Source organism: Leptodactylus fuscus, chromosome 11 (assembly GCF_031893055.1).
Source record: "Leptodactylus fuscus isolate aLepFus1 chromosome 11, aLepFus1.hap2, whole genome shotgun sequence".
Taxonomy (NCBI): Eukaryota; Metazoa; Chordata; class Amphibia; order Anura; family Leptodactylidae; genus Leptodactylus; species Leptodactylus fuscus.
The window spans coordinates 37,304,308-37,328,474 of NC_134275.1; the positions used below are offsets into that span (position 1 = coordinate 37,304,308).

At 40.3% G+C, this 24,167-nt stretch overlaps 1 protein-coding gene across 1 annotated transcript in view; it reads right to left on the reverse strand.

Annotated features, from left to right (window-relative positions):
* Nucleotides 1–24,167, reverse strand: part of COL27A1 (collagen type XXVII alpha 1 chain) — a 219,851-nt gene that overhangs the window by 144,854 nt on the left and 50,830 nt on the right. The window contains exons 10-12 of the mRNA XM_075259238.1: nucleotides 21,400–21,444; nucleotides 17,494–17,547; nucleotides 14,360–14,404 (exon numbers count right to left, since the gene is read on the reverse strand). Of these exons, the coding sequence (XP_075115339.1) occupies nucleotides 14,360–14,404; nucleotides 17,494–17,547; nucleotides 21,400–21,444 (144 nt within the window). The remainder of the gene's footprint in view (nucleotides 1–14,359; nucleotides 14,405–17,493; nucleotides 17,548–21,399; nucleotides 21,445–24,167) is intronic.

Consider the following 24,167-nt stretch of genomic DNA (forward strand, 5'->3'; position numbering starts at 1 on the left):
ACACTCAGCAGCCCTGATGTGAGCGTGTGAACAAGATCCCAAGACGGACAATGTCTTCACATTTGTATGGTAATGTTCCATGGAAGAGGAGTAGGAAATCCAGAGAGCAGTGTTACTGGAAGTCATTGCAATGGCAAAATTGCAGTGATGTCATCTTTGGCCGATGACATCATCTCTTAAGTCAACATACAGAACCTCATCATGAGATACTTCCATGGAATGAAGATGCAGCCACCTGTTCTAGTTGCTGTTCAGATGGCCCAATTACATATTATCCTGTCCCCTTGCCCCCTCCTTTTTTTTTTGTAATTGCGCAAAGTAATTTTAACAAATCTTTGGTGGGTAATTAATCTGCCAGGAGGGGGCGTCGACTAATGAGATGAGAAGAAAGTAACGCTGGGGTTATTAACACAAAAACATCAGATTGAGAAACTGGAATGGAAAAAGGCATCAAAAACTCAGCGTGACAGCAATTATGTCTTACTTAATGAGCTGCGCATCATTAACCCCCTCTCTGCCAGCTGGCTCAGCCTAGTGTACACTATTGGCAGGCAATGATATGAAGGTCTTGTTGGGGTTTACATATGTTTCTTCTGGAATGACTAGGATTAAGTCAAAGTCGTCATTTTTATGGGAAGGACAGTGATTCGGCCTTAGATCTAGAAGACGTCACCAGCACAATGTGCAAAGGTCATATTACCTACAGCTAGACAGCAAAAGGCAATATAATCCAAATTACCATTACTTTTTACTGGTTTGTTTTAATGGATGACGTCTTTCATCTGTGGAAATCCACCTATAAAAACTAATGGACCACTGAAGTATCTCGTGGCTGAGACTATTGCACTGCCCCATAGTGGTGACAACAGATACTACAATGTTATCACTGGGTGTTACTATATGTGGCTGTTTACGTGAAAAGGGCCCAGATCGTCGATACTAATTATAGAGAAAATAGTCCAAAACAAATTTCTCGAAATTGACTTTCTTGTGGTATGTTGTGTTTTTCACTTTTTTTCTCGTAATTGTGCTTTCAATAAAAAAATTTTTGCTGTTTCGGACAATGTTACACCATAACCGTTACAATGATACCAAGAACTCCATATCGACAATGTGGGCCCTTTTCACATAAACAGCCACATATATACAAACTAAATAGATTTCTAGATTATCATGATTTGTAGTGTCCTGTTGCTTCAACTCCCTTCAGGTTAGATAAATCGGTAGGGGCATCCAGCAGTAAAACATTCATTGGCAGTGGACCAGTCATTTCATGAGGCTTCCTCAGTTTTTTGGGGAAAAAAATGCTAAAAGGAAACACAAAGTCAAATAATGGCTGCAAACTAGAAAAAAAAAACAACCTCTTTATAATCTAGCACAACGGACATTTACAGCAGATTTTTGGAGCTCTACACATTACACATCAGGTTACGTCAGGTCATCTCTGGTGCATCTAACTCTGACCAGATTTCGCCATCACTATACATCCAAACGTATGTGACATATGACGGCTCGACTTCCTGTCTATGCACTTTTCCTCCTTTCTATACAGCAGGAAGAACTCCAAGATCCCGACTCCCTCAGCAGATGTGTTGCAGAGGATTTTTTTCCTGGAAGCTAGAATAGGCTGTATTGCAATTATGTATATTATATATGCATATAAGAAAATGACTGGAAACTGACCTTTGGTAGTGGATATATATATATGCTAACATTGCTAACCTATTCTTGGGTAGCTAAGTCCTTACAGATCAGCTGCTTTAAGCAGCACTTGGGGGGTGGGAGCAATTTGTCGCATTTTTTGTGTATTTCCGTATATGGTGTTTATGAATGGTAACCTGTCAGCAGGATAGTTGTGCCCAATCTGAGGTACTAATCTCCACCACCGGTTTTGAGGTATAAAAGTCACAAAACTTGGGTCAATATACTGGGCTGGAATGGATTTGAATTGATATGAAATAAAATAAAACTGTTTTGTTTTTTGTTGTTGTTTTTTTTGTGTGTCTAAATATGTCACAAGTGACATTTTTGTACAGCTCTTGCCACTTTCCATAAAAAATGAGGGGGGTTGTGGTGAGTGGAGCCATTTATTGTCACCAGTTTATGCCCCTATTACACACCTGCGCCCCTTGTCATAAATCAGGCAAGTGATCCGGGACCCAGGGATTATAAAATGTAGCACAGTATAATGTTGTGATGGTAAGACGGAGATGCATTGGACACCCCTGCCGTTTTCTATATAGAAATCTGTCACGGACAGCCAGGAGGCAGACTGATGATACTACCTTCTCCAGATACATAACAGTCCTACAGAGTACATCTTGGGGCTCATGCCAAACATGAGATGTGAACTCATGAAACAAACTAATGAAGACAAAAGGCAATTCTTCTAAAATGAGGTGTCAGCAACAATATGGGATATGTGTTGAAAATATTCAATGAATAACGTCTGCACATTGTGATAATCTGGCAATGAAATGTCTTGATCATTCAGAATTTCACAAGACCAGAATCCGAGAACTGAGCAGAGAGTACTGTACCCTTTAGGAGAGGACTCTGATAAGAAAATTGTGGTATTATGTATTGGCATTTACCTGCTTTAGTCAAGGCTTTATATTCCTATATGAATATTTTATATACTTATTAGATTAGATCCTAATAATACTATATTACAGCAGTTTTACTATAATATTACCTTTCATTATAGCTTGAAGGATTTATAAGTGGATCAAAACAGAATAATGCAGCCATGGTGCACTCGCAGACCCCTCCAGACCCCCATGGATGGTGGGTGTGTTACTGTATTAAGAGGCCACAATCACTTAGCTCATAAATTGATGGCCTCTACTAAGGATAGTCCATGAAGGTCAAGAGCCCTTAAAGGGGTATTCCAATGAACATAATTACTTATTACATTACTATATTTGCAGATAATTAAAAGTTACATATTTTTGTAAATATAAGTAATTAAAAGTTCTGCAGGGTTTCTAAGATTTTCTCTAAAAATCTTAGATCACAAGTTGCTGTCTTGATCGGTTGCCAAAGGATACGACCACAAATACAGAAGCTTTCTGTAGTCTGGGACACGTCAGAAACCAAGCCATGATTTTCTTATTGCAGATGAGTTATGAGGCAGAGACACTACATGTATGAGAAGATATCCCAGTCACAATAAGGAAGCCATGGCTGATTTTCTGACCTTAGAAAGTTCCTGTATTCATGGTCGTATCCACTGGCAACTGATCAAGACAACAACTTGTCACCACTAGATATTTAGAGAAAATCTTTACAACTCTGCAAAATGCAAAAATGTTTAACTTTTAATTATCTACAAATTTAAAAAGGGTTATGTTCGTGGGAATACCTCTTCAAGTGGTTTTTCTTGGCTGAAATTATTGATGATCTATCCTAAGCAATGGAGGTTCAGGTAAATGGAAGCTGAACTGTGATACTCAGTTGGCCACTACATAGAGAACAGCGCTGTCTGCTTCCTGTTGTATTGTTGTGTATCTGCTGCTGAGAACAGCTGATCAATGAAGATGCTGGGTGTAGAACCCTAACCAATATGATATAGTAGATGCCGGGTGTAGAACCCTAACCAGTCTAAAAGTTGGGAGGAATAGCTGTTGGCAGAACTGGTGTCTTAGGGGGCGTTCACACTACCGTCGGTGTCCGATAGCTAGAGTCCAATGCTAATGTCTGCGCAAAATCTTGCATGGACATTAGCAGCGGACACTAGCTGTGTCCGTTACATTTTGCATTGATTTAAATGGACATTGGATGGGTTCTTTTACTGTCCGTGGGTGTCCTTAACTGTCCGTTCACAAAGATGTCCAATTTTTCAAGCGGTCATCGGACATCTTTGTGAACGGACAGTTAAGGACACCCACGGACAGTAAAAGAACCCATCCAATGTCCAATTAAATCAATGCAAAATGTAACGGACACAGCTAGTGTCCGCTGCTAATGTCCGTGCAAGATTTTGCGCAGACATTAGAATTGGACTCTAGCTATCGGACACCGACGGTAGTGTGAACGCTCCCTAAGCTGTCTAATTTATAACAGTTGATCTGAGGAGCTGCTGGGTGTCAGGTCATCAATATCAGATTAGTAAAAGTCCATCTTTAGGATAGGTCATCAAGAATTTTAGCTAAGAAAAATCCTGTTAAAGTGTATCTCTAATGATACTATAAAACTTCCTTAACACATCTTCATATTAAAGAAATATTGTTTGTTCTACATTTATCAGGCTGAAATACATTTAATATTGAAGTCTATGGAGAGAAACAAAAACACACAAATACTGCAGCTACTAAGCCATACTGTACACTGTGAAACTGCATCACAATTATAAGTGAAAGCAACCGCATGAACAGAATAACAGAGGAGGATCTGCAAAGCTTCAATCCCAATTGGTGTCTGAGAGGTAGGACAAACCACAAAGTTATGATGGTATATCAGTGGGATATACCATTACTTTATGAGATGAGAAAGCCCTTTCATGATTTATCTATATGGATGTAATTTGCTAAGCACAATAAAAGGATTTCATTTTACATGATATCACAAATTTATACCTAACCAAACCGGAAGATAATAAAACATAATATGAAACACACTTCACAAGCCACCAACCCTGAGACAGTAGTTTGGGCCTTCCTGAAGAATAATGAAACACACTTCTAACATAAAGTAGTGATCAAAGGCCTCAGAAAAGGGCACGTGTCCTACACTACAGGGTAGTGCGGTCCTGAGTACAGGATGAGCTGTGTGTATGGAGAAACATCTGATTCTGTTTAATGCTCCCTCTCTGAAGGCTGGAGGAATGGCTAATCTGGCAGATGCTACAATGGACTTTGCCAATACAATCAGGATCCAGAAATAGGCCTGCGTTTTCCTGCTGGCTCAGGGGTAGGCGATTACCCAGTCAGCCTTCCAGTCTTGTACGTGAAATGCGTGCAGCGTGCCAGCTGGCTTAATCCAGGTGAACATTTATTGTGTAAGAATAAAACATTTCTTTACATTGTATTTGTTAAAGATGAAGGCGCGACTGATCCAATTCCCTAATGGGGCGCTGTAGCCCTGAATCTGTTAACCCATTTCCTGCGCTTAATAAAATCCCGATCTTCAAAATGATTGCCCAGACAGGGCACATTTCTTGCAACCACAAACTTTAACTGTACTGTAGTCTTGGCAGTAGGAACGATAAGCTTCTCTCTGTACTAAATACAACCCGACACAGGATAAATTCACCAAAGCCATTACTATGCAACACATACATTTTAAACCTGAACAAAAACGAATATACAATCTGCTACACTAAACACTCTTAGACTAAGGCCCCACGTAGTATCCCGCAGCGCTTTTCACAAAAAGTATGCAGAGGTTCGGATATTCTACTTCAATTATACACCTATATGGAAACCGCTGGCAGTTTTGGCAATCGCAGTGTGTCCTATTTTTCTGCAAAGTGGGGATGGGATTTGCAAGATCAGATCAGTTGGTGAGCCCATAATTTACCTCTTTTGCACTGTTTGCCCTATGGTTAAAGTAGCCCTGTCACAGACAGCTTCTTCTGAAGTATTTGCTAGAGGGCTCTGACAGTATACACAGATCCTAATAAAGCCCACTTGTTACAGAGCAACAAATATGCTGAGATAAATGAGTTGCATAAACCTCTGGTTGCATTGAAGTACGTGAAATAAACAAGATGGCGACACCTACATGTGGGGAATGCATAAATGAGACATGACCTCTGATTAAAGGCTACAGGATCTTACAAGGAAAAAAGATTTCAAAATGATGATTTGCATTGGAAAGAACTATGTAAATGTCTTCTCCGCCAGCAGATATATCAGTGTTTGCCTAACTTCCCCTAAATTATGAAAGAATCCCCCCTCAGATGAGAAGAACAGCTTGTTCATCGCAAGCATCAGACCCTGGCCAGGCCTGCCTGCAATCCTGCACAGTCCACTGTGTGCTTAGACTAGGACAGGACAGTTGCGTAGTTGCCAGGCCTCCTCTGCACAGTTCCTGCTAAGGTTACAAAAATGAATCATCAAACTCCCATATAAGTCGGAGAAAACCATTTCCAATAATTTCTTCTAAATGAATCACAATAGAAGTCAGAAGACATAAGGATGGTGTCAGATCAACTATGACGTGCTGCTTGGAAGCACTCTGGTGAATGGGAAGGACTGTCTCACAGCAGCTGGAGGACGACACTCTACAGGTCAAGTTCATGCTTACTTTGGTCTTGAACTAAAGTGGAAAACCTTTGGCAAATTTCAAGATTGTAATGTAAGATAACATTCAATACTATGAAACAGAAGGCTGACCACTGGTTGCGGAGATCCATCTAAAGGGAACATGACTGATGATCTCCATAATTTGGTAGGACATGGCCTACCACGTTTATCCTAGAGTAGATCTAGGGCTACTGTTTCTCCAGAGGGAGGGTGCCATGAAGGTGTAAAGAGTCTTACAGTCCATGGAATATTCCTCTGGGAAATTTTTTAGACAAATTAGCTTTCAAAGACATAGAGAACTGTGCCTTTAGCACCACCAGTGTTAGGACAGACTGTTATGGCCCTTATGGACTAAAATGTGTATGGGTAAGTTAGACAGACGGTGGTTGATGGTTACACTAACATGTATGCATACCTCCAGTGCTAAAACAACTTTCCATACATGAGTAGTGATATGAAGATTATTTCCTTCCATCCATACACTCAGACTTTTACCTCCAATAGCACTTCTATAAAGCCTCACACAGAGAAGTCTATGGAGAGGAGTGGAGAAGGCTGCTCCCATCTAGTTATGAATTTATTGCTTCTTTATGTACAGTGCTAGAACATTATCTTATTAGATATAGAAGGGTCATAAGAGCTTTCTTAGTTTGTCCATCTTTAGAAACCAACAAGCTCAAGATGTGAACACAGAAAACAGAGGGGGAAGGGCAGGTCTCTATTCACAGCCTCTTCATGTTTACACACAGCATCTCCTGACTATACACTGTACACAGCTCACAGCGAGTGTAAGGGGGCGTTCACACTACCGTTGGTGACCGTCAGCAGTGTCCATAGCTATAGTCCATTACAAGATTTTAGCAACGGACACTAGCTGAACCATCAGTAATCCATTAAAATTTCCATTCATTTCAATGGGATTTTATCTTGTGCCATTTAAACCCAATCCATCAGAAATCCGTGTGGACAAAAAAATCCTACATGCAGCAGAGGGTCACCTTGGAAAGTGATTCTCCGGCTCTCCTGGCTGGACTTTGCGTTCCCTGCCCCCTTGCGGTCTCACCCCACTATAGGGCCCACTCTGCCAGTGTGAAAATTCCTCTTTCGGAAGGAGCAGGTATCTTCATCCCCCTCTCCTATGTATCCTATCTTGGGCAACCCAGCCTTCCCGGCAGGCCTCTCCCTGGGGCCATTCTGGCGGTGGTGGGAGGCAGGCAGAGGGCTATGCATTTTCATACTTGGGGTTCTTGGTGCTCCTACCGAGATCTCCTTTCAGATCCAGATCTTCCTCTTTTGGGTCTTTGGCGAGTTTTGCAGCTCTCACATTTTATCTCATCAATCCCCATCTCCACGGAATTTGACAGGACTCTTACGAGTTTCGAGAAGGCCTGTTCTGGCTCTGGTCTGACCCGGGATTCTCTCTCACATTTTTACCTGCTTTTGGTCTCCCCTCCTCCAGGCCACAGACCCCCCTCCTTTTCTAAGTGGAAGGCGAACTTGGACCTGTCTTTCACAGATTCGCAATGTGCTAGAATTCTTGAGTTTGCTCACAAGAGTTCAATAGCTTGCAAGTATCAGAAGGCGGGTTATAAAATCTTCACCAAGCGGTACCATGTTCCATCCAGGTTGCACAGGTTTTTAGCGTCCTCCTCCTCTATCTGTTGGTGCTGTGGCTTGGCGGAGGGAATACTCCTGCATGTCTTCTGGAGTTTTTCGGTGCAGAGGGGAGTTTGGGATGGTGTTCACAGATTACTCAGTCAGATTTTTCAGACCCCTATCTCTTACACCCCTGCCTTCTTCCTGCTCCACCTTTCGAATTTCCGTCAGGTGGAGGATATCCATACCATGGAGGACCTTACGGCTTCCCTTCGTGATGCTCGTGGGGCTTTCATGGATGCTTGGACTCCGTGGATACTTTTCCAGGGGATGGAGGCCTACCTGACCTGATGTGCTGAAGCCACGGGACTGGTCGCATCCTTGTCTCTGGTGGATGGAGTTGCTCACCTTCCTACACCCCCCCCCTTTTTTTTTTTCTTCTTTTTGCCTGTTATACCGCTTTGTTGTTTGGTCCTCCCTCCTTCTCTTCGCTCCCCCTTCTTCCCCCTTTCTTGCCGGGAATTCCCTGTTTTCTTTTTCTAATTTTGATGCATGATTTACCCTGCATTGTCTTCGTTTGTTGTGGTTTGTTTTATTTGTGGACCTTCTTATTGTGTGTTCTGTCTTGTTCATTATGTCTTGTTTTTCTGTTTATTTTTGTTATATATAAAGAATTTTTTAAAAAAATCCTACATGCAGGACTTTTGTGTCAGTTTGAAAAAGCGTATTCTTGACGGACGGCAAGTGTCCGTTATTATTTTAACATTGAAGTCTATGGGCAAAGGACTTATAATGGACAGTAACTGATAGCCATCAGTTACTATCCGTTATTTTGTGTCCGTTTTTTTCAGCGCATGCTCAGAAAACAGAAACAAAAAAAAAAGACACTGACAGTAAACTGATGGTAGTGTGTCCATTTTTTTTTTTTTTTTTTTAAATTAAATTTAAAGAATGGACCGGTTAAAAAACCAACACATTAACATCAGTTAGTGTCTGTTGTGATAGGTGTCCGTTTTTTGTTGTTTTTTTTTTTTTTTTTTTTTAATAACAGACACCTTCATAACGGAATTCAATGGTAGTGTGAACCCTGCCTAAGAAGAATCTATTTACTTTTGTCTAGCTGCTTGTGTTATTTCTGATGGGGTGTTAGTCAGCTTTCTGAATTATGCTCAGATTTTTCTTTTTTTATGTCAGGGATCTTTAAAGCTACATCATAACATGGATTTACAGTCCAGTGTCCATAGATGAATATTATGGTTACTTGAGTTTTTCTCAGCTCGATATTTCCTAATGTACAGTTACTCTTGGCAGGATTACATGTAAATAAACCAGTGATAGTAATAATGAATAGGGGATGGTGTATTGCACATGCCCCTGCCTCTGAGAGAAATGAAAAATGTGCTGCAGATATAATGGGGCTATTTGCAACAAATATAAATGATAGGACATCCCATATATAGGCTTACGCAGCCAGATAACTGAATATCCAGCAAGACCCTGTAGATATATATTTCAACTTCTGATAAAAATTCAAGTACCCAATACAATGCAATGGTTAGTTACTAGAATGTGATGTGACTATGTGATGATATTGAAACATATGCCTTTATCTTGTTCTAACCTTACAGACATCTCCATTAAACTGAGGCCAAAGCATATTTTCTATAAAACACAGTATGTCAGAATTTTCTTGTGGCAGTTTTGTGCATTTTGAGTACAGCGGAAATTTTCTTCAAATAAGAAACAGCAACTTGAAATGAAATTTGTCTGTCCACGCTGCCTTCAGATATGATTACTAGGTCCAAAGATTGGATATAATATATGTTCTAAAAATCACTGACAGCCCTGGCAGAAACCCAGAGCATGAGAGTTAGGATCTTCTCAAGTGGTTTCAGAATGCTTTACATTTTCTGGCTCGCTTTCAGCAAAGTTATGAATGTTGTAAATGCTGAGTAGGAACTTGGGATGGAAAATACTAGGGGAGATGGATGATGTAATTCTCCACGTCCATGTCTCTATAAAATTTCTAGTATGGTAACTGACTGAATTTTCAATAGCTTTGCCTCCATAATGATTGCATCCTACTATGGCCTTTGAGGCTACCTTGTAAACAGAAGAGGCCAACTCTTACCCTAAGAAACTAAACTATTACTCTGAAGACTGGTGCAGAAATTTGGTATAAACACACAAAATGGAAAAGATACCACATTTACAAAAAAAACAATACAAGATTCTGTTGTATTGGTATCACACTCCCGCTGTTACATTTATAAAACCTAGTTCCTATTGGTTACGGTTTACAAATCTTGCACAAGGCCCTGTTCACATGGCTGAATCTGCCGCTGATTTTGCAGCACACTCCACTCCGATTCTGCCTCCCATAGTTATCAAATGGGTGGCAGAAATTGCAGCAGGATGCTGAAAAAAATAAGTGCCCTTCTCAATCTTACCGCAGATTCCACAGCATGATTCCCCACTGATTAAAGCCCAATCATCTATGCAAAGCAGTAGCAGAAAGCCACAACAGAAGCGGCAGGACTCAGGTGAGCACCACTTCCACTTTGCAGGTCAGTGACATTCTGTTCATTTGCCATAACTGAATGAGGCTGAGCTGCAGTAACAAACACAACCCCTGTGCAACTCTCATTCAAACAATCTGGTCTTTAGGATCTGCTGGGGTCTTAGGTGTTGGATACTCTATGATCTGGTAATGATGATCTGTCCCTAAAGATAAGTGGCCAATATGCAAGTTCTGGAAAACTCTATTATCAATACTCGAAGTGTACTACTTTAGGTAAGAAACAAATTTAGAGCTTATATACGCAGTGACACTATGTATGGATCTGTAAGAAGGCACCCACTAACTGCTAAGAAAAAAACATATGGCATGCTGTAATGAATGCTGTATTAGGGAGAGATTATCCTAGGGAAGCGCTGATTCTAGAGAAGAATACTGTGCCTCGTAAAGATAATATCCAGCAGCAAATATACCTATGGGTACACAAAGCTATACCATAAGGTCTGAATGTCCTGAGCATGGAGCCATGCACAATACAAAGGAGTACAATACAACTCCAAGAACCCTGGCAGAGGAGCCAAGCTACCAGCGGTTTGGACAGCCATGATCTGGAAAGACACATAGATTTATAATAGGTTATTGACTCATAAATTTTTACCACTTTCTAGGCAATTCGGCCTGCATTGCATGGTCTTCAAATGGGTTTGTAGCAGTTTTCTACAACTACTCCTTGTCTGCACATTCCTCAATACCACAGCTAGATTTTATTGAAGAATGATTTAGGAATAGTTACCCTGCAGAAGTTGCCAACCATAAACAAGGCACAATATACAAACCACAAGAGCTTTGCCAATACGGATCACATAGCAAGTTCAGCTCTGTAAAAAGTTAGCAAAAGGAACCTTCAAATAGCCAAATGGCTGCGTGTGCCTGCTTATTCATGGCTTAAGAGAGGCCTTGTTATGATACAGCTTAGTAAAGGATATAGGGAAAAGGGAGTACACAGCCCAGGCAAAAACTTTTTCCACGCATTACTTAATCAGTAGTGCAACAATTTTGCGTTAAGAAATTTATATGCGAGATGACAACCACAGATGTACAAATCGTCCCATTAAATCCACACGCTGGATAAGATGTTTCTGTGTCATACATTTATCAAAAACGCATCTGTAGGTCGCATTCACACTCACGGTTCAGAAGATACATGTATCGGGTGCCCGGAAGTAAATTCCCCGTCGACTCGGAGCAGTCCATACAAAATTGAAGAATCCAGCATCCACGATCGGTAAAAATTCACAATACTTTATTAGGTCCAAATTTTAAAACACATGACAGTCCATTAGACCAGAGGTGATCCCCACCCCTTCACACCGAGATACAAAAAATGGCGTTGACTGACGCGTTTCAGCACGTAAGTGCCTTAGTCATAGTCCAAACGTCCACTACACTCACGTATGTTAAATAGTATCTACCACAGGTGAACTGAATATCACACATACGTAGCACAAATAAAACAACAAAATACAATTAAAATCAGGAGGATCATGTATCTGAGAAAGATACCCCAAAATTGATGACAAACATGTGAATCATACAACCTGAATACAGAAGTGATAAAGATGATATAAAGTGGTCACAATGCCGTTATCCCACACTATACGTAAAGCAAAACTGAAATCCAAAAAAACAAACAAAAAGATGTAATATAAATAACAAATTCTGCATGTCTACTGATACTGGATTCTTCAATCTTGTTATGATACTGCTGTATTATGGCCCACTGCTGTCATTCTACTGAACCCAACTTAGAGTCCTATCTAAGTTCAGTTCAATAGGACCTGAGGAGATCAGGGAAGTGTGACCATAACACATTCATATAAACCTATATATCCGGGTTGTCACGTGGTGCATCTGATAGAGGAAGAGAAAAAATGAGTTCTGTGACATATAGGGTTATATGGTATAGGGAGAGAAGCTGAGCTCTGTGATATATAGGGTTATATGGTATAGGGAGAGAAGCTGAGCTCTGTGATATATAGGGTTATATGATAGAGGAGAGAAGCTGAGCTCTGTGATGTACAACATTATAAGATTGAGAGAGAGAAGCTGAGCTCTGATCTATAGGATTATATGATAGAGAAGAGAAGCTGAGCTCTGTGACGTACAAAGTTATATGATTGAGGGAGAGAAGCTGAGCTCTCAAATAAAAAGGTTTATATGATAGAGGGAGTGAACCTGAGCTCGGAGATATATAGGTCTATATGATTTGGAGCAGGTTTTATGTATTTACTGCTCTGAACATCTGTGGTAGGATACAGTGTTCCTGGCTCTGCCAGGATAATGCACCATGTGAAAGGCTCTAACAGTAAGAAACGTAATGTTCTGGGTTCTATGCCAGCACCATAAATTGCTGTCTGTGACCACTTATATACAGAAGATCTAAAAGATTGCTGTCTTTTTGAAGATACAGGTTGCGCTACTTTATTTAGAGTCATATCCACATGACATAAAAGTATAAGTATGTCTAGCATTTGCAGAGATCGCAAGCTGTTTTAGAATTAGATTTAAAAGAAAACAAAACAAAATTGAGTCTCGTAAAGACTAAGGCTGGGTTCAGACGTGGCATAATTTTATGCCATGGATATCGCTTCAGCAAATTCGACAGCAGATCTCAGTGTGGATCTGTTGCAGAATTAGTGGATTTTGGTCATTTACTGTGAACAAATACGGTATATGAGGTATGAAAACACCACGTAAGAATCTACCTGTAGAGGTATGGCAGAAAGTTGCACCACCACTGCACCATATAATCTGAGGCAATATAGAGTTATTTTACAGTATCTTCATAAACTCTTGGCGGTATGGTGGTTGAATTGTCTGCAATAGTTGCAGAACCCTCAGAGAACAGCTGTAATCTGGGATGGAACCCAGCAGCATATACTCAACAACCGCAGCGCCTCCACAGGTGAATACTAGTCCCACAGAAAGCAATTTGATGATTGTTTAATGTAAGGACTTAGCAGGACCTCCAGAGCTTATTGCTAATAGATGAAAGTCCTGAACGGAGGACTTCTCTCTATTAATGCAGTATTCCCCAACAGATTTTTTTAATAGGTTTTCTATACCAGACAACTATTTTTTCCATTAATTTCACGTTATCCATAAGGGCAGATTGCTCAGTCCCCACCGATCACAAGAATGGTGATCTAATCTACTTGTCTGAATTTATTTTTATTTACTATGCTTACTTGAATGGAGTGGCAGCTCAAGTGTATGTTCATTCTCTATAGAACTGCTGGAGACTGGCTATCTACGGCAGTCCCAAAGATGTGAACAAAGTAGCCTCATACGTGTGTGACCAGAGACACCATTCCTTTGAGGGGCCATTCACATCCATTCTTGTGATCTGTGGGGTCCCAGCAGTAGAATCCCTACCAGTCAGCATGTTAACCCCAATACTTTGGATACAGGGTAACTTGTAATAACTGAAATGCCCCTTTAATATTTAAGTAACCAATTTAAGAAGCTGAATCTGTGCTGAAGCTTTCCTCTGCACTATTTATATGGGATTTTGCTTATGATAGACATTAAATTCATAGCTGTGTAATGTGATGCAATAATAGTTCATGGTGATTGTTAAATAGGGCTATTTAGGGACATTTCCATTTAATAAATGTGCTTTTTGTGTTTCTTCAACAAAAGGGTAGGTTACTTATGGCCCCTTTTATTGCTGCATGCTGGGAGTTTTGGATTGCCTACTGCTATTGTGCATTCTTCCCTGGGAGCATGAATAGCACTATCTTTGTCTGTGAGGCAGGTTAGACAGAAATGAGAAGACGACTGGAAGACATCACAAGGGCTATCACGGACATGAACACATCTTGTTAATAATCTGCTGCACACAGGGAAAATACACGCTATTACATTTAGCAGTAGGAAGACTTGGTTTCCCATTTCATTACACTAGGACTGCAAAGTAGACAAGGAAAAACTTTACCGGCCTACCCATCGTGCCCCTCTTCCCGGGAACTCCAGGCAAACCCTGTGTGGAAATAGAAGAAGACGACTAAGGTTACAAGTTCACAAAGACATCTATGTGGAAAGGCAATAAAAAGAAAATGATAGAAGAGGTTGCACATCCACTACAACATAATAGGTCCTGAAAGAAAACCCCGCCTCTCTGTATAGGAGGGCTGAGTCTGTGATATGGGAAAATCCAAGGGTGCAAATAATGCTGAAGTATAAACCAACCATGTGCATAGTCTAAATATTACACAGTCTCAATAAATGTAAGTCATTACCCACAATGTCTGTTCTGTAGTGTTTGTTCCACACCATTACAGGTGCCAGTGCTGCTTATGAGACGCTTCCAGGCTAGGAGACCCATGTACAAAATATCTATGATAGGTAGATTACTCATGAAACGACAGACTGGACATTTAGAACGTACATATCTGCACTGTTAATATTAGTCATGAAGAGGAGTCAGGACCCAGTCAACGGCAGAGATCTAGTAGAACAAAGGTATCACAAAGCTGCAATTTGTGGATTTACAACTTTAAGAAACATTTGTTGATCTGAGATTTCTTGACATTGGCAGATAATTGTGCCCTTGGATTTACAATAAAAATGTAATAATAAATGAATAATGTGTAGTTACAATTCCTGGTGCCCTTGTTTATAACCTTTTTGGAATATATAAAAACAAAAATATTGATGTTTTAACCTTAGGATTAGCATTAATATTAGACTTGCTGGAAAACCCCAAAGAGTAGGTGATAAATATGCCAACAGTGCTCTGGTGAGTGCCGCTTCCACTTAACAAGTCATGAGATGTCACATTTATCAGTCACATGGCCTGTGGCTCAGTCCCATTTAAGTGAATGGGGGTGAGCTGCGATACAACGTACAGCACAGTGTTTGTCAGGTAGTGAAAAGGCTGCAGCACTTGTTGGAATGCTGTGGTCTGTTCAAACACTTGATCAGTGTGGGGCTGGGTGTGAGACCCCGACTTATCTGATAATGATGACCTATCCTATGGATAGATAGTCAATATCTTAGTCTTGAAAAATCCCTTTAAATGGCCACCAGCTTACAGACTACTCTGCTTTGCAGTCTGAGAAATGTCCTTTGATCTTTGGTCTAGTTCATCCAAAATTGTGGAGACGGTCTCAGACTATTATAGCACAGGGTAATCTGGGAAGGTGGTGGCCATTTCTGGGATTTGGAGTAGACTCATTGTGTAGATTCAAAAAGGCTGACACTCGGTAGTATAACTATGCCTCAAACATTTATGGTGACATTAATAAATATACATAGTCTTTCAACTCTAATAAACCACATTCTCCTACGGTTAGACAACCCTGTTCATCTGCCGGGCATTACTGGATAGAGACTCATCCTTTTGTCACCACTTGATGAATGTAGCTCATGGTAACAGAATAAACAGACACACCAGCAGAATTACTCAGAGGACTCGGCCTCTTTAAAAGAGGGTCATGACTTCCTGCCCACTTAGCAGAGCTCTTTTCAATTTACACACTCCCTGTTTGTGTTAGATTGCCCTATAAAAGTCTCACCCGCTGCGCCCAAAAGTCTCTAAAGTGATTGAACACCTCATGAGTAAAACAAATCTATAAAACAGGCACTTGGTTATCGATTCTCCACAGTCTGACCGGTGCAGCAACCACAAAACATCTCCAGTCTGTGTACTAGGAGAGTGGTGCCTGCCTGCGGTGCTTTTGGGAATTCTGGGCAGTCATGTTTATTTACACGTTTGATGGGTTAGAGGGCAGGATAAAGGCTTGCTTCTGATAATCCTTTGAACATCACACAGCTTGCCTCTTACATCAGGCAAATGGCGAATTTCAAGCTGCATTTAGGCCCAAAGCACCTCCAAATGTCATGGGAACACAAATATTTTACTCTGTCTGGGAAAGTGATCTAGAGATCCAATTTGGGCAGATTTTCTACACAGATATAGTGTAACACATTGGGTTGTAAATGTACATTTGGTTGAAAGGGGCTTCCTAAAAAAAACTTATGTCAATAAGTCAGATCATTCCAGCATCCAGGAACAGGCACCTTTATTCGAGTTCACACAGTGTGTTTTGCAGAAAGATTTCGAAGAGGAATTTGTCTCAAAAAACACCTCCCATTCATTGCAATGGGAGTCCGTAGCAGATTTTTTTCTCTTGCTGGCATGACCTATCTTCAGGCAGATTACACCTTGAAAAAGGCATTGAAATAAATGGAAAACTGAAAAAAAACCAAAAACCTGCAATACTTTTTTGACGTGTTTTTGCAAAAACCGCATGAAAGATTGCAAACTTTTTTAAATTAAAGTTTCCAGTTCCATACAGTATGCTGGAGTAAGTTAAAAAAAAAAAAAAAAACCTATTTTCCTAATTCCTGAAGTAAATTTTTTTCAGCCTGTAAAAAATTCCATGTGAACATACCCTTAAAGGTTTTTTTCTGGGGCTTTTATATTGATGGCATATTCTTAAAATAGGTCACCAATATAGACCTAAATGGGAATGAACTGCACACAGACCACATGACTGTCAATGCCCTGTGAAGTAAAGCTCATTTGAGCCCCACTGACGCTTTGAATAGTTGATTTCTGGAAATCCCGGATATCATGTAAAATGAGCTGCAAATGGCAAAACCTAAAAAAAAAAGAATGATTCCATTCCCTCACTGATTGAGCGCTGGCTCTCTTCACTTGCAGACAGCATGTGACCAGTACAGCCATGGTCATCCTGCTGGTACTGTGGCTTCCAATACCCAGCCACAATGCCAGTAAGTATGATATTTGTCATATTAACGGGCTGCAATGGTTACATGTTGTCCACAAGTAAACACATTCCAGGAGGATCGTTGTTGAGTCAGTGCTGGACACCTTGGGAAAAAAAGAGATATTTACTGATTCTTATTTTAGTTTATGCCATTTACAGGCCATTTTAAAAAAAATTTAAATGTAAGATAACCATGTAAAGAAGGAGGCTTAGTGGATACAAGCAAGAATAAAGTAAATATTCAATGGAACGAATGATTCAAGCAACTGAAAAATTTCATAAAGAATACAATATGTTGTCTACAAATTCTACTGGAATACAATAATGTACTTACACGTTCTCCATCAGCTCCAGGTAGGCCAAATAATCCCGGAAGGCCAATATAGCCCTAAGATGCAAAGAAAAAAAAAACAATGTAAGATTAAGGTCAAAATACCTAACATCTTGTCTGCTTGGGCATCAATTTCTTGACGGTGGCCACTTCTCCTCCAGCGCTGCTCTGCAGCCCTCCGTGATGAGATAAACCTTGAGGCAAGTGTATATGCCCATGGACTGCATGGTGCTGGCTTCCACGATGTAGTCCAAGGGCACATACCCTCACACCAGGGACCATGGTATGCAGAAGGGAGTCGGGGCGTGCAGCCTGCAAGGACCTGTAGTGATAAATGCTAGTTAAGGGTTAATGGCGACAAAGTTCACATCATCCTTTCTGTTAGTTGTAGCAAAAAACAACAGTACAGAAGCAAAAAGTTCACCTGCTAATAATAAACCAACCACATTTATAAATCAAAGTAAAGAGCGTGGACCCTGAAACAAGCTCAGATAACGTCAGAATAACCCCACAGACTAGAGACATAAAAGACGTCTGCTCCCTGCTTTATACTGGAGATTAAGTAAGTGCTTGAATATTTAGAGATATTTTATGTTCCCTAAATGTCTTAGTCAGTTTATAAACCAAGGCAGGACAAGGCAGCCCATTCAGTTCTGCAACTAATCTTCAAGTTCATCCATGGGAGAAAAAAAAATTGGGGGTATCAGAAGATGAGATTAGAGAACTTCTCAGTTTAATCGATTTGTAATAAGTTCCAGATCACTGATATTAACCGCAGAGAAAGGCTTACTTTATCCGCTACATTTTCAAGACTGGACTTATGCTACGGAAATAAGAAGCTCCCCCAAAATACAGGGGACAGACTGACTGAGGAGAGAACCTTGCTTGCAGCTCTCACTCCAGCAGATCTTGATTGGTTACACACCTTCTAGGCACTGGATCTGCTTCTTACAGATGCCACATGTGTAAGAAGTGGGTTGCATATTTGTATATTTTGATGAATGTAGTTGAATGACAGAGTTAATATAATTTAACAGCAATTCTAGGCCAGTTATTATTTGATTTTGTGATAAATGGACAGCCAAAGATATAACAAATTTATTAAAAGACATGCGGCCCATACTAAATTTATCGCAACATTCTCTAGCACATTTCAGATTGAAGAGGTTTTCAAGAGTACAATCTGATCAGTGGGAATCTGAAACCCAAGACCCCCATCAATCAGCTGTTTGAAGGGGCCTCTACACTGAATACAAAACACAGTCCTGAACGTTTGCCACACAACGAACGAATGTGATGTCGCATGTCATGCCGCTGCTGCTTAAAGCAGCTGATCTGTGGGGATCCTGAGTTACCCCCTTGTGCTACAATTGATCAGCAACTTTCACATCTTTGTTTCTGCATCTATAGATCGAAACACAAATTTTCCAGTTCACTGACAGCAATCAGAGATTTTAGCAATGATGATGCACTAAAACACAAGACAGGCCCCTTTAATGACTGTAAGGTTTCCTAACTGCAGCATGGATCCCATAAAGGTTCTTGGGGATAAAAACATAAACTAAGCTAAGAGGTGCAGCAGCTTCACTTATACATCATGGGAAGTTCTTTTTTTTAAATAATTTTTAACCATCAACCTTCATGCCTGTGTTAGCGCCACATACTGACTGTGTGCACACAAATGAAATAGCTCAATGGAGAATATTGGCACTTTATGGCAAACTACTGTAATCCGGAAACACTAGCTGGCTTATATAACAGGGCCGTCATTGTTCAGATTATCAAACACATAATTGTATAATATAGATCATCTCAATAGCTATATATAATAGCATCCAATAAAACTGCAGCTGTGGATAGCCATATGTTCTTATACGCTGCAAACTCCAGCTAAAAGACATTTCATTCTGCGCACAACAGCTGATGAAAGAGAAGCAAAACTTGTTCTCGTCACTATACAATATATAAGTATATGGAATCTTTTACGTCTAAATCTAAAAACTGCTTCTGCATGCTACATGTGTTTAAACAGTGTTGGCCCTTTAAGATGTGAGATCGAGTGTGGAGTGAACATCTGCCTTGCAGCCTGACCACTGTTAAAGTGCACCAGAGGCAACAGAGCTAACATTACAGGAGTAGAAGTACTACCACCTCGGCCCAGTTTTGCAATGTCTTGTAAAAGTCGCACAGTCTGTTCATTTTAAAAGAGTCTCAGAGACCCTACGAAATGAATCAGGGTGAAGATGAAATCCTCGAAGTCTCATTTGCATGTGGCCTCAAGATGTTTTCTTGGTTTTGATTGCTCTGTTGACGGTCTCTTAACTCTCTGAGCCACGTTTTTTGAGTACAATTATTGCCCCTAGATTAAAGAGCTGACATCACAAGCGTCTCTAGAGTGACTGGGTGGAGGAACTGTGAACCCAGTGGATCTGTGTAATTAAAGGGATAGTAGTAGAACATCTAAAGGGCTTTTCTGGGGAGAAGAACGTGGAAATCATCCATTCTAGGAACAAAAAGTTATGGATGATACAAAAGGCAACTTGAAAGAATATAAAATAAGACTACAAGCAAAACAGCTTTGTACTATATGTTCTCTAGAAATATGACATGTCTCATATATGCAACAAAAAAATAGAGGAATCAACCATGGCAACCACTGACAATGGCCCCAAGCTAATATCTGTTCAGAAGAGGTTACTACAGGCAACACCCACAGTTTTTGTATAGTAATTTTAACGTAGTGGCCAATTGTGTGCAACGCAGGCATTACAAAAGTCCAGAAAATAATACAAGGGAGATTCGAAAAATATGATGACAAGATTGGGTGTGGAAGTCGTGCAGAAAATCAGTTTTGCAGAAATCATGCTTATTTGCTCTTGGATCTCCTATAGAAGTAAATGAACAGAATTAGAGGGGGATGGGCAACAGAATTCTCAAGATAGGTGTGGAGATAAGAGGTAGAAACCTGAATCTATTGGGATATGGATATATCATCTTTGTCGAAGACAGGAATACCCCTTTAAAGGCCCTGTTCACATTCGGTTGGTGTTGTATGGGTATCTGAGTGTATGTCAGGGAAAGTTCCAGAACTCCACAAGAAAAGGAAAGTGAGAATATAAGTTGTGTTCACAATGTGACCCTAAGACAATGTACCCCACTATATAGCCGGATAGGTCACACCCTTCTGTTGGAGGTTATATATCAGGAGCTTTATCCAGCATATAGGCAACACATATTAGTGAACACATCTTAATATATACCATAAGTGTGGCATGCCATGACTGGTCACATGGGCCTAAAGCTGACTTAACCATGGACATCATGTCACACCATTGTGAAGACAAGAACAGGGAACAGGAGGGCAGTAAAAACATTGAAGACTCACTGTCTGACTACACTATACTGAAGAAATTCAATGACATCTTACAAGACATCCCTGCACTTCCAAGTTATTAGACAAACCAAAAACTCTGATGAACACATTTTTTCCAGGATTAGAGGCTATAATTGGAAATCCAGTTCTTGACTCCCGATACCTAATGTAATTACAGAATCTGTCCATGTTGGCAACCATTAACAGGACTGAAATAAAAACACACAATATCAATAAGACATGAATTCAAGGATTGAGACATGTATCTAATACACACAGCTAATTATCTATACATGGCTCAGGGCCCAAACCAGTAGACACAATTCCTTCTTAGTTTCAGTGTTATTTACAGATGGCTAACTCTGTATTACTGCAGTTATTGCTCAACATGAGGAACATGACCATACACTGAAAATCTATAGATCAAATTTAACAAGCCGGCTGCAATTTCCACTGTGTAATCTAACCATTGTGCTATCCTAGAGATGCCTGTTTAGACGGCTATAAATGGGGTACGTGGGGGTCATGACACTAACCCGACTTCCCTTTGGTCCGGGAGCTCCTATTGGTCCTGGTAATCCCTGGAGAAAAGACATAAAAAGAAAGAGGAAAACATTCAGAACTGTCACAGAGTACCATAAGCCATCCAGATAATAAAGAGTAAGAAATCAGAAGCTGCTCAGCTCTTCCTGCTCTACAATATGACTGAACTGCCTAGAATATGATTGGTTCCTTATAAATGAAAAATTATACAGAATCCAAAAAATCCAAAAAATAGAAGATAAAAGTATTACTTTCCTCTATTACAGCTTCCAGTCTTCTTCCAGAGAGGCTGGGGACCAGTCTGTACGTCTCTGAGCAGAGAATGTCTCCTGCAGGTAGATGGCGCCCATCCATGTAATAGATGGAGGGCCATTCATTTGTAATACTACATTTACCCTATGGTGGCTGTGGCATAGAAAATGTGTGGTTGCCCATAGCTATACCCAGTGATAACAACTAAAAGCTGGGGGTGAGAGAAGCCAAACTGCTGTGATCAGCCAATTTCACTTTAGGGAATATCTTCGTGAGAAAATCCTTTTAGTAATTTCTGAAATCTAGTTTTGGAAACTTTCCTTGTTGTTAAATAAGTAAATTAACAAGAGTAGGGAGAACAGGCATAAAAGAAAGGGGAAACCAAAGAAAAGATATAAAAGGTTCTACGATACTCCTAACCATCCACTTCAGGACATCCTTGAAGGATATACTCTATATCCTATATGTGATATATAGGTTTATATGATTTGGAGGCGGATTACTACGGTAAGTACAAAGCAGAGTAAATCCTCACAGGACTCCATACAGAGATGAAGAAAGTCCTGATTACTGCACCGGACTTACTTACACAGGACTGATGGCCTTCTATGTACACACTAATAAGGGAGAGCTAGCAATCAGTGTATGGGGGCTGAATCAGGACTCTCACTATCTCTCCTAAGAGTCCTGGGAGGAATTTAAAGAAGACCTTTCATGTCCTCGGGCACATGCAGTATTATACACCGCTAGAAAGCAGACAGTGCGCTGAATTCAGCTTTCGGCTTTCCTGTTATGTGCCCCTGCTGAAGAGCTATCGGTGCCATTACTGTAGCTCTTCAATGTCAGAATGGCGTTTCTGACAGTTTGTGAGGAACGCCCCTCCTGACAGTAGAGTCCATAGTGCTGTACTGTCAGAGTAGGCGTTTCTTACCGCCCAGGGATCACAGAGCTCAGCTTTTCTCTCGCCATCATATAACCCTATATATCACAGAGCTCAGCTTCTCTCCCTCTATCATATCTTGGCCTCAGATAGATCACCAGAAACCACCTTACAGATTCACTTTAAAGTGCATTGGATCACTGATCTAAATCAGGTTTTCACCACTACAAAGATCAACATCCTACTAATCCATAGGGCACTTATTCAGGTCTGCTGTAAATAAGACAGATCTTCATACACCATAGTTATTGAAACGACCAATTACAATAACAATGGAGCAGAAGAAGAGTTGGTCACAAGCTGCAATGATAGAATCTATACTTTATGCTCAAAACTACATACTTTGCTATAAAATCTGAAATATTCTGCTCTGGAGCCTATCCAAGCAGAGATACAATGTAATCTGGAGAGACACATAGATATCCTGTCTGAGCTCTGCTTTATGTGGACATCTGTTTTTATTTGATATGGAAATAGAAATTGGCAAAATCTTGATCATCAAGCTGTGCTATTGTTCTATATTGTGTTCTTTGCATTTGTAGGTCACTTTTCTCCCACAAAACATCAACAGTTTGTACAATTATTTTACATGGCAGACACTCCTCCAAAATCCATCCATAATTCTGCGCTCCGTCCACTTCTGTGTATGTGTCAGTGCAGTGCAGGGGTAAACTGGTGGTGTATACAACTATGCACAGAGAATCCATTTGTACTTGCAATATTTGTTTCCTAAACACCTCTTCAACAATCCAATTGGCAAAATTTGGAAGTACTTTAGCGTCCTGTTTATGGGCTTACCACCTGGACCTCTAATGCCAGGTTTCCATAGTGGCCTAATTTATTTAGTAGGTCCTCAGGGAAACTAGATGTTAAGCCTATGTGGTTTAAGACTGAGGCCACAGGTGGCAAAAAAGCTGCATTTTTGTTGCAGATTTTGTTCCACTTTTTTTGGGCCAAAGCCAAGACTGTAGTTAGCAGAATGGGGAAGCATAAGCACTACCTTTATATTTCACATTCTTTTTGTAGTCTTTAGGTATTCCTCTTGGATTTGGCTAAAAAAACAAAACAATAAAAAAAAAACTGCAGAAAAATATGCAACAAAAAAAAAGAGCAGTTTTTGCTCAACATGTTGCCTGAGCCCTAAATGTGGATTTGCTAGTTTTTTTTTACCCGCAATAGACTGAAAATGATGAAATCCACAGTTCAAATCTGAAGCATTCCTGCAACAGTATGAGCAAGCCGTGGATGTTTTTGCGTGGAAAATAGCATATTAAAACTAGGTGGAAACCAGCCAACTACAGTGGGTTTCTGCTCCAGGATTTCCACAATGGAAATCCCGCAGCAGATCCGTCCGGTGTGGCTTTAGCCTAAATGGAAAGGAATTCCAAATCTGACATGTATAAATAGACCTTCAGAGTGCGTTCACATTGTTTTTGGAGCAGATTTTGAGGCACTTTCCACCTCAATATCTGCTTAAAAATGGTTCAATCTGCCTACCACTGTTTATACAAAAAAAAAAAAAAAAAAAAAAAAAAAAGTTCAAAATATTGAGATTTTGATGCTGAAGTT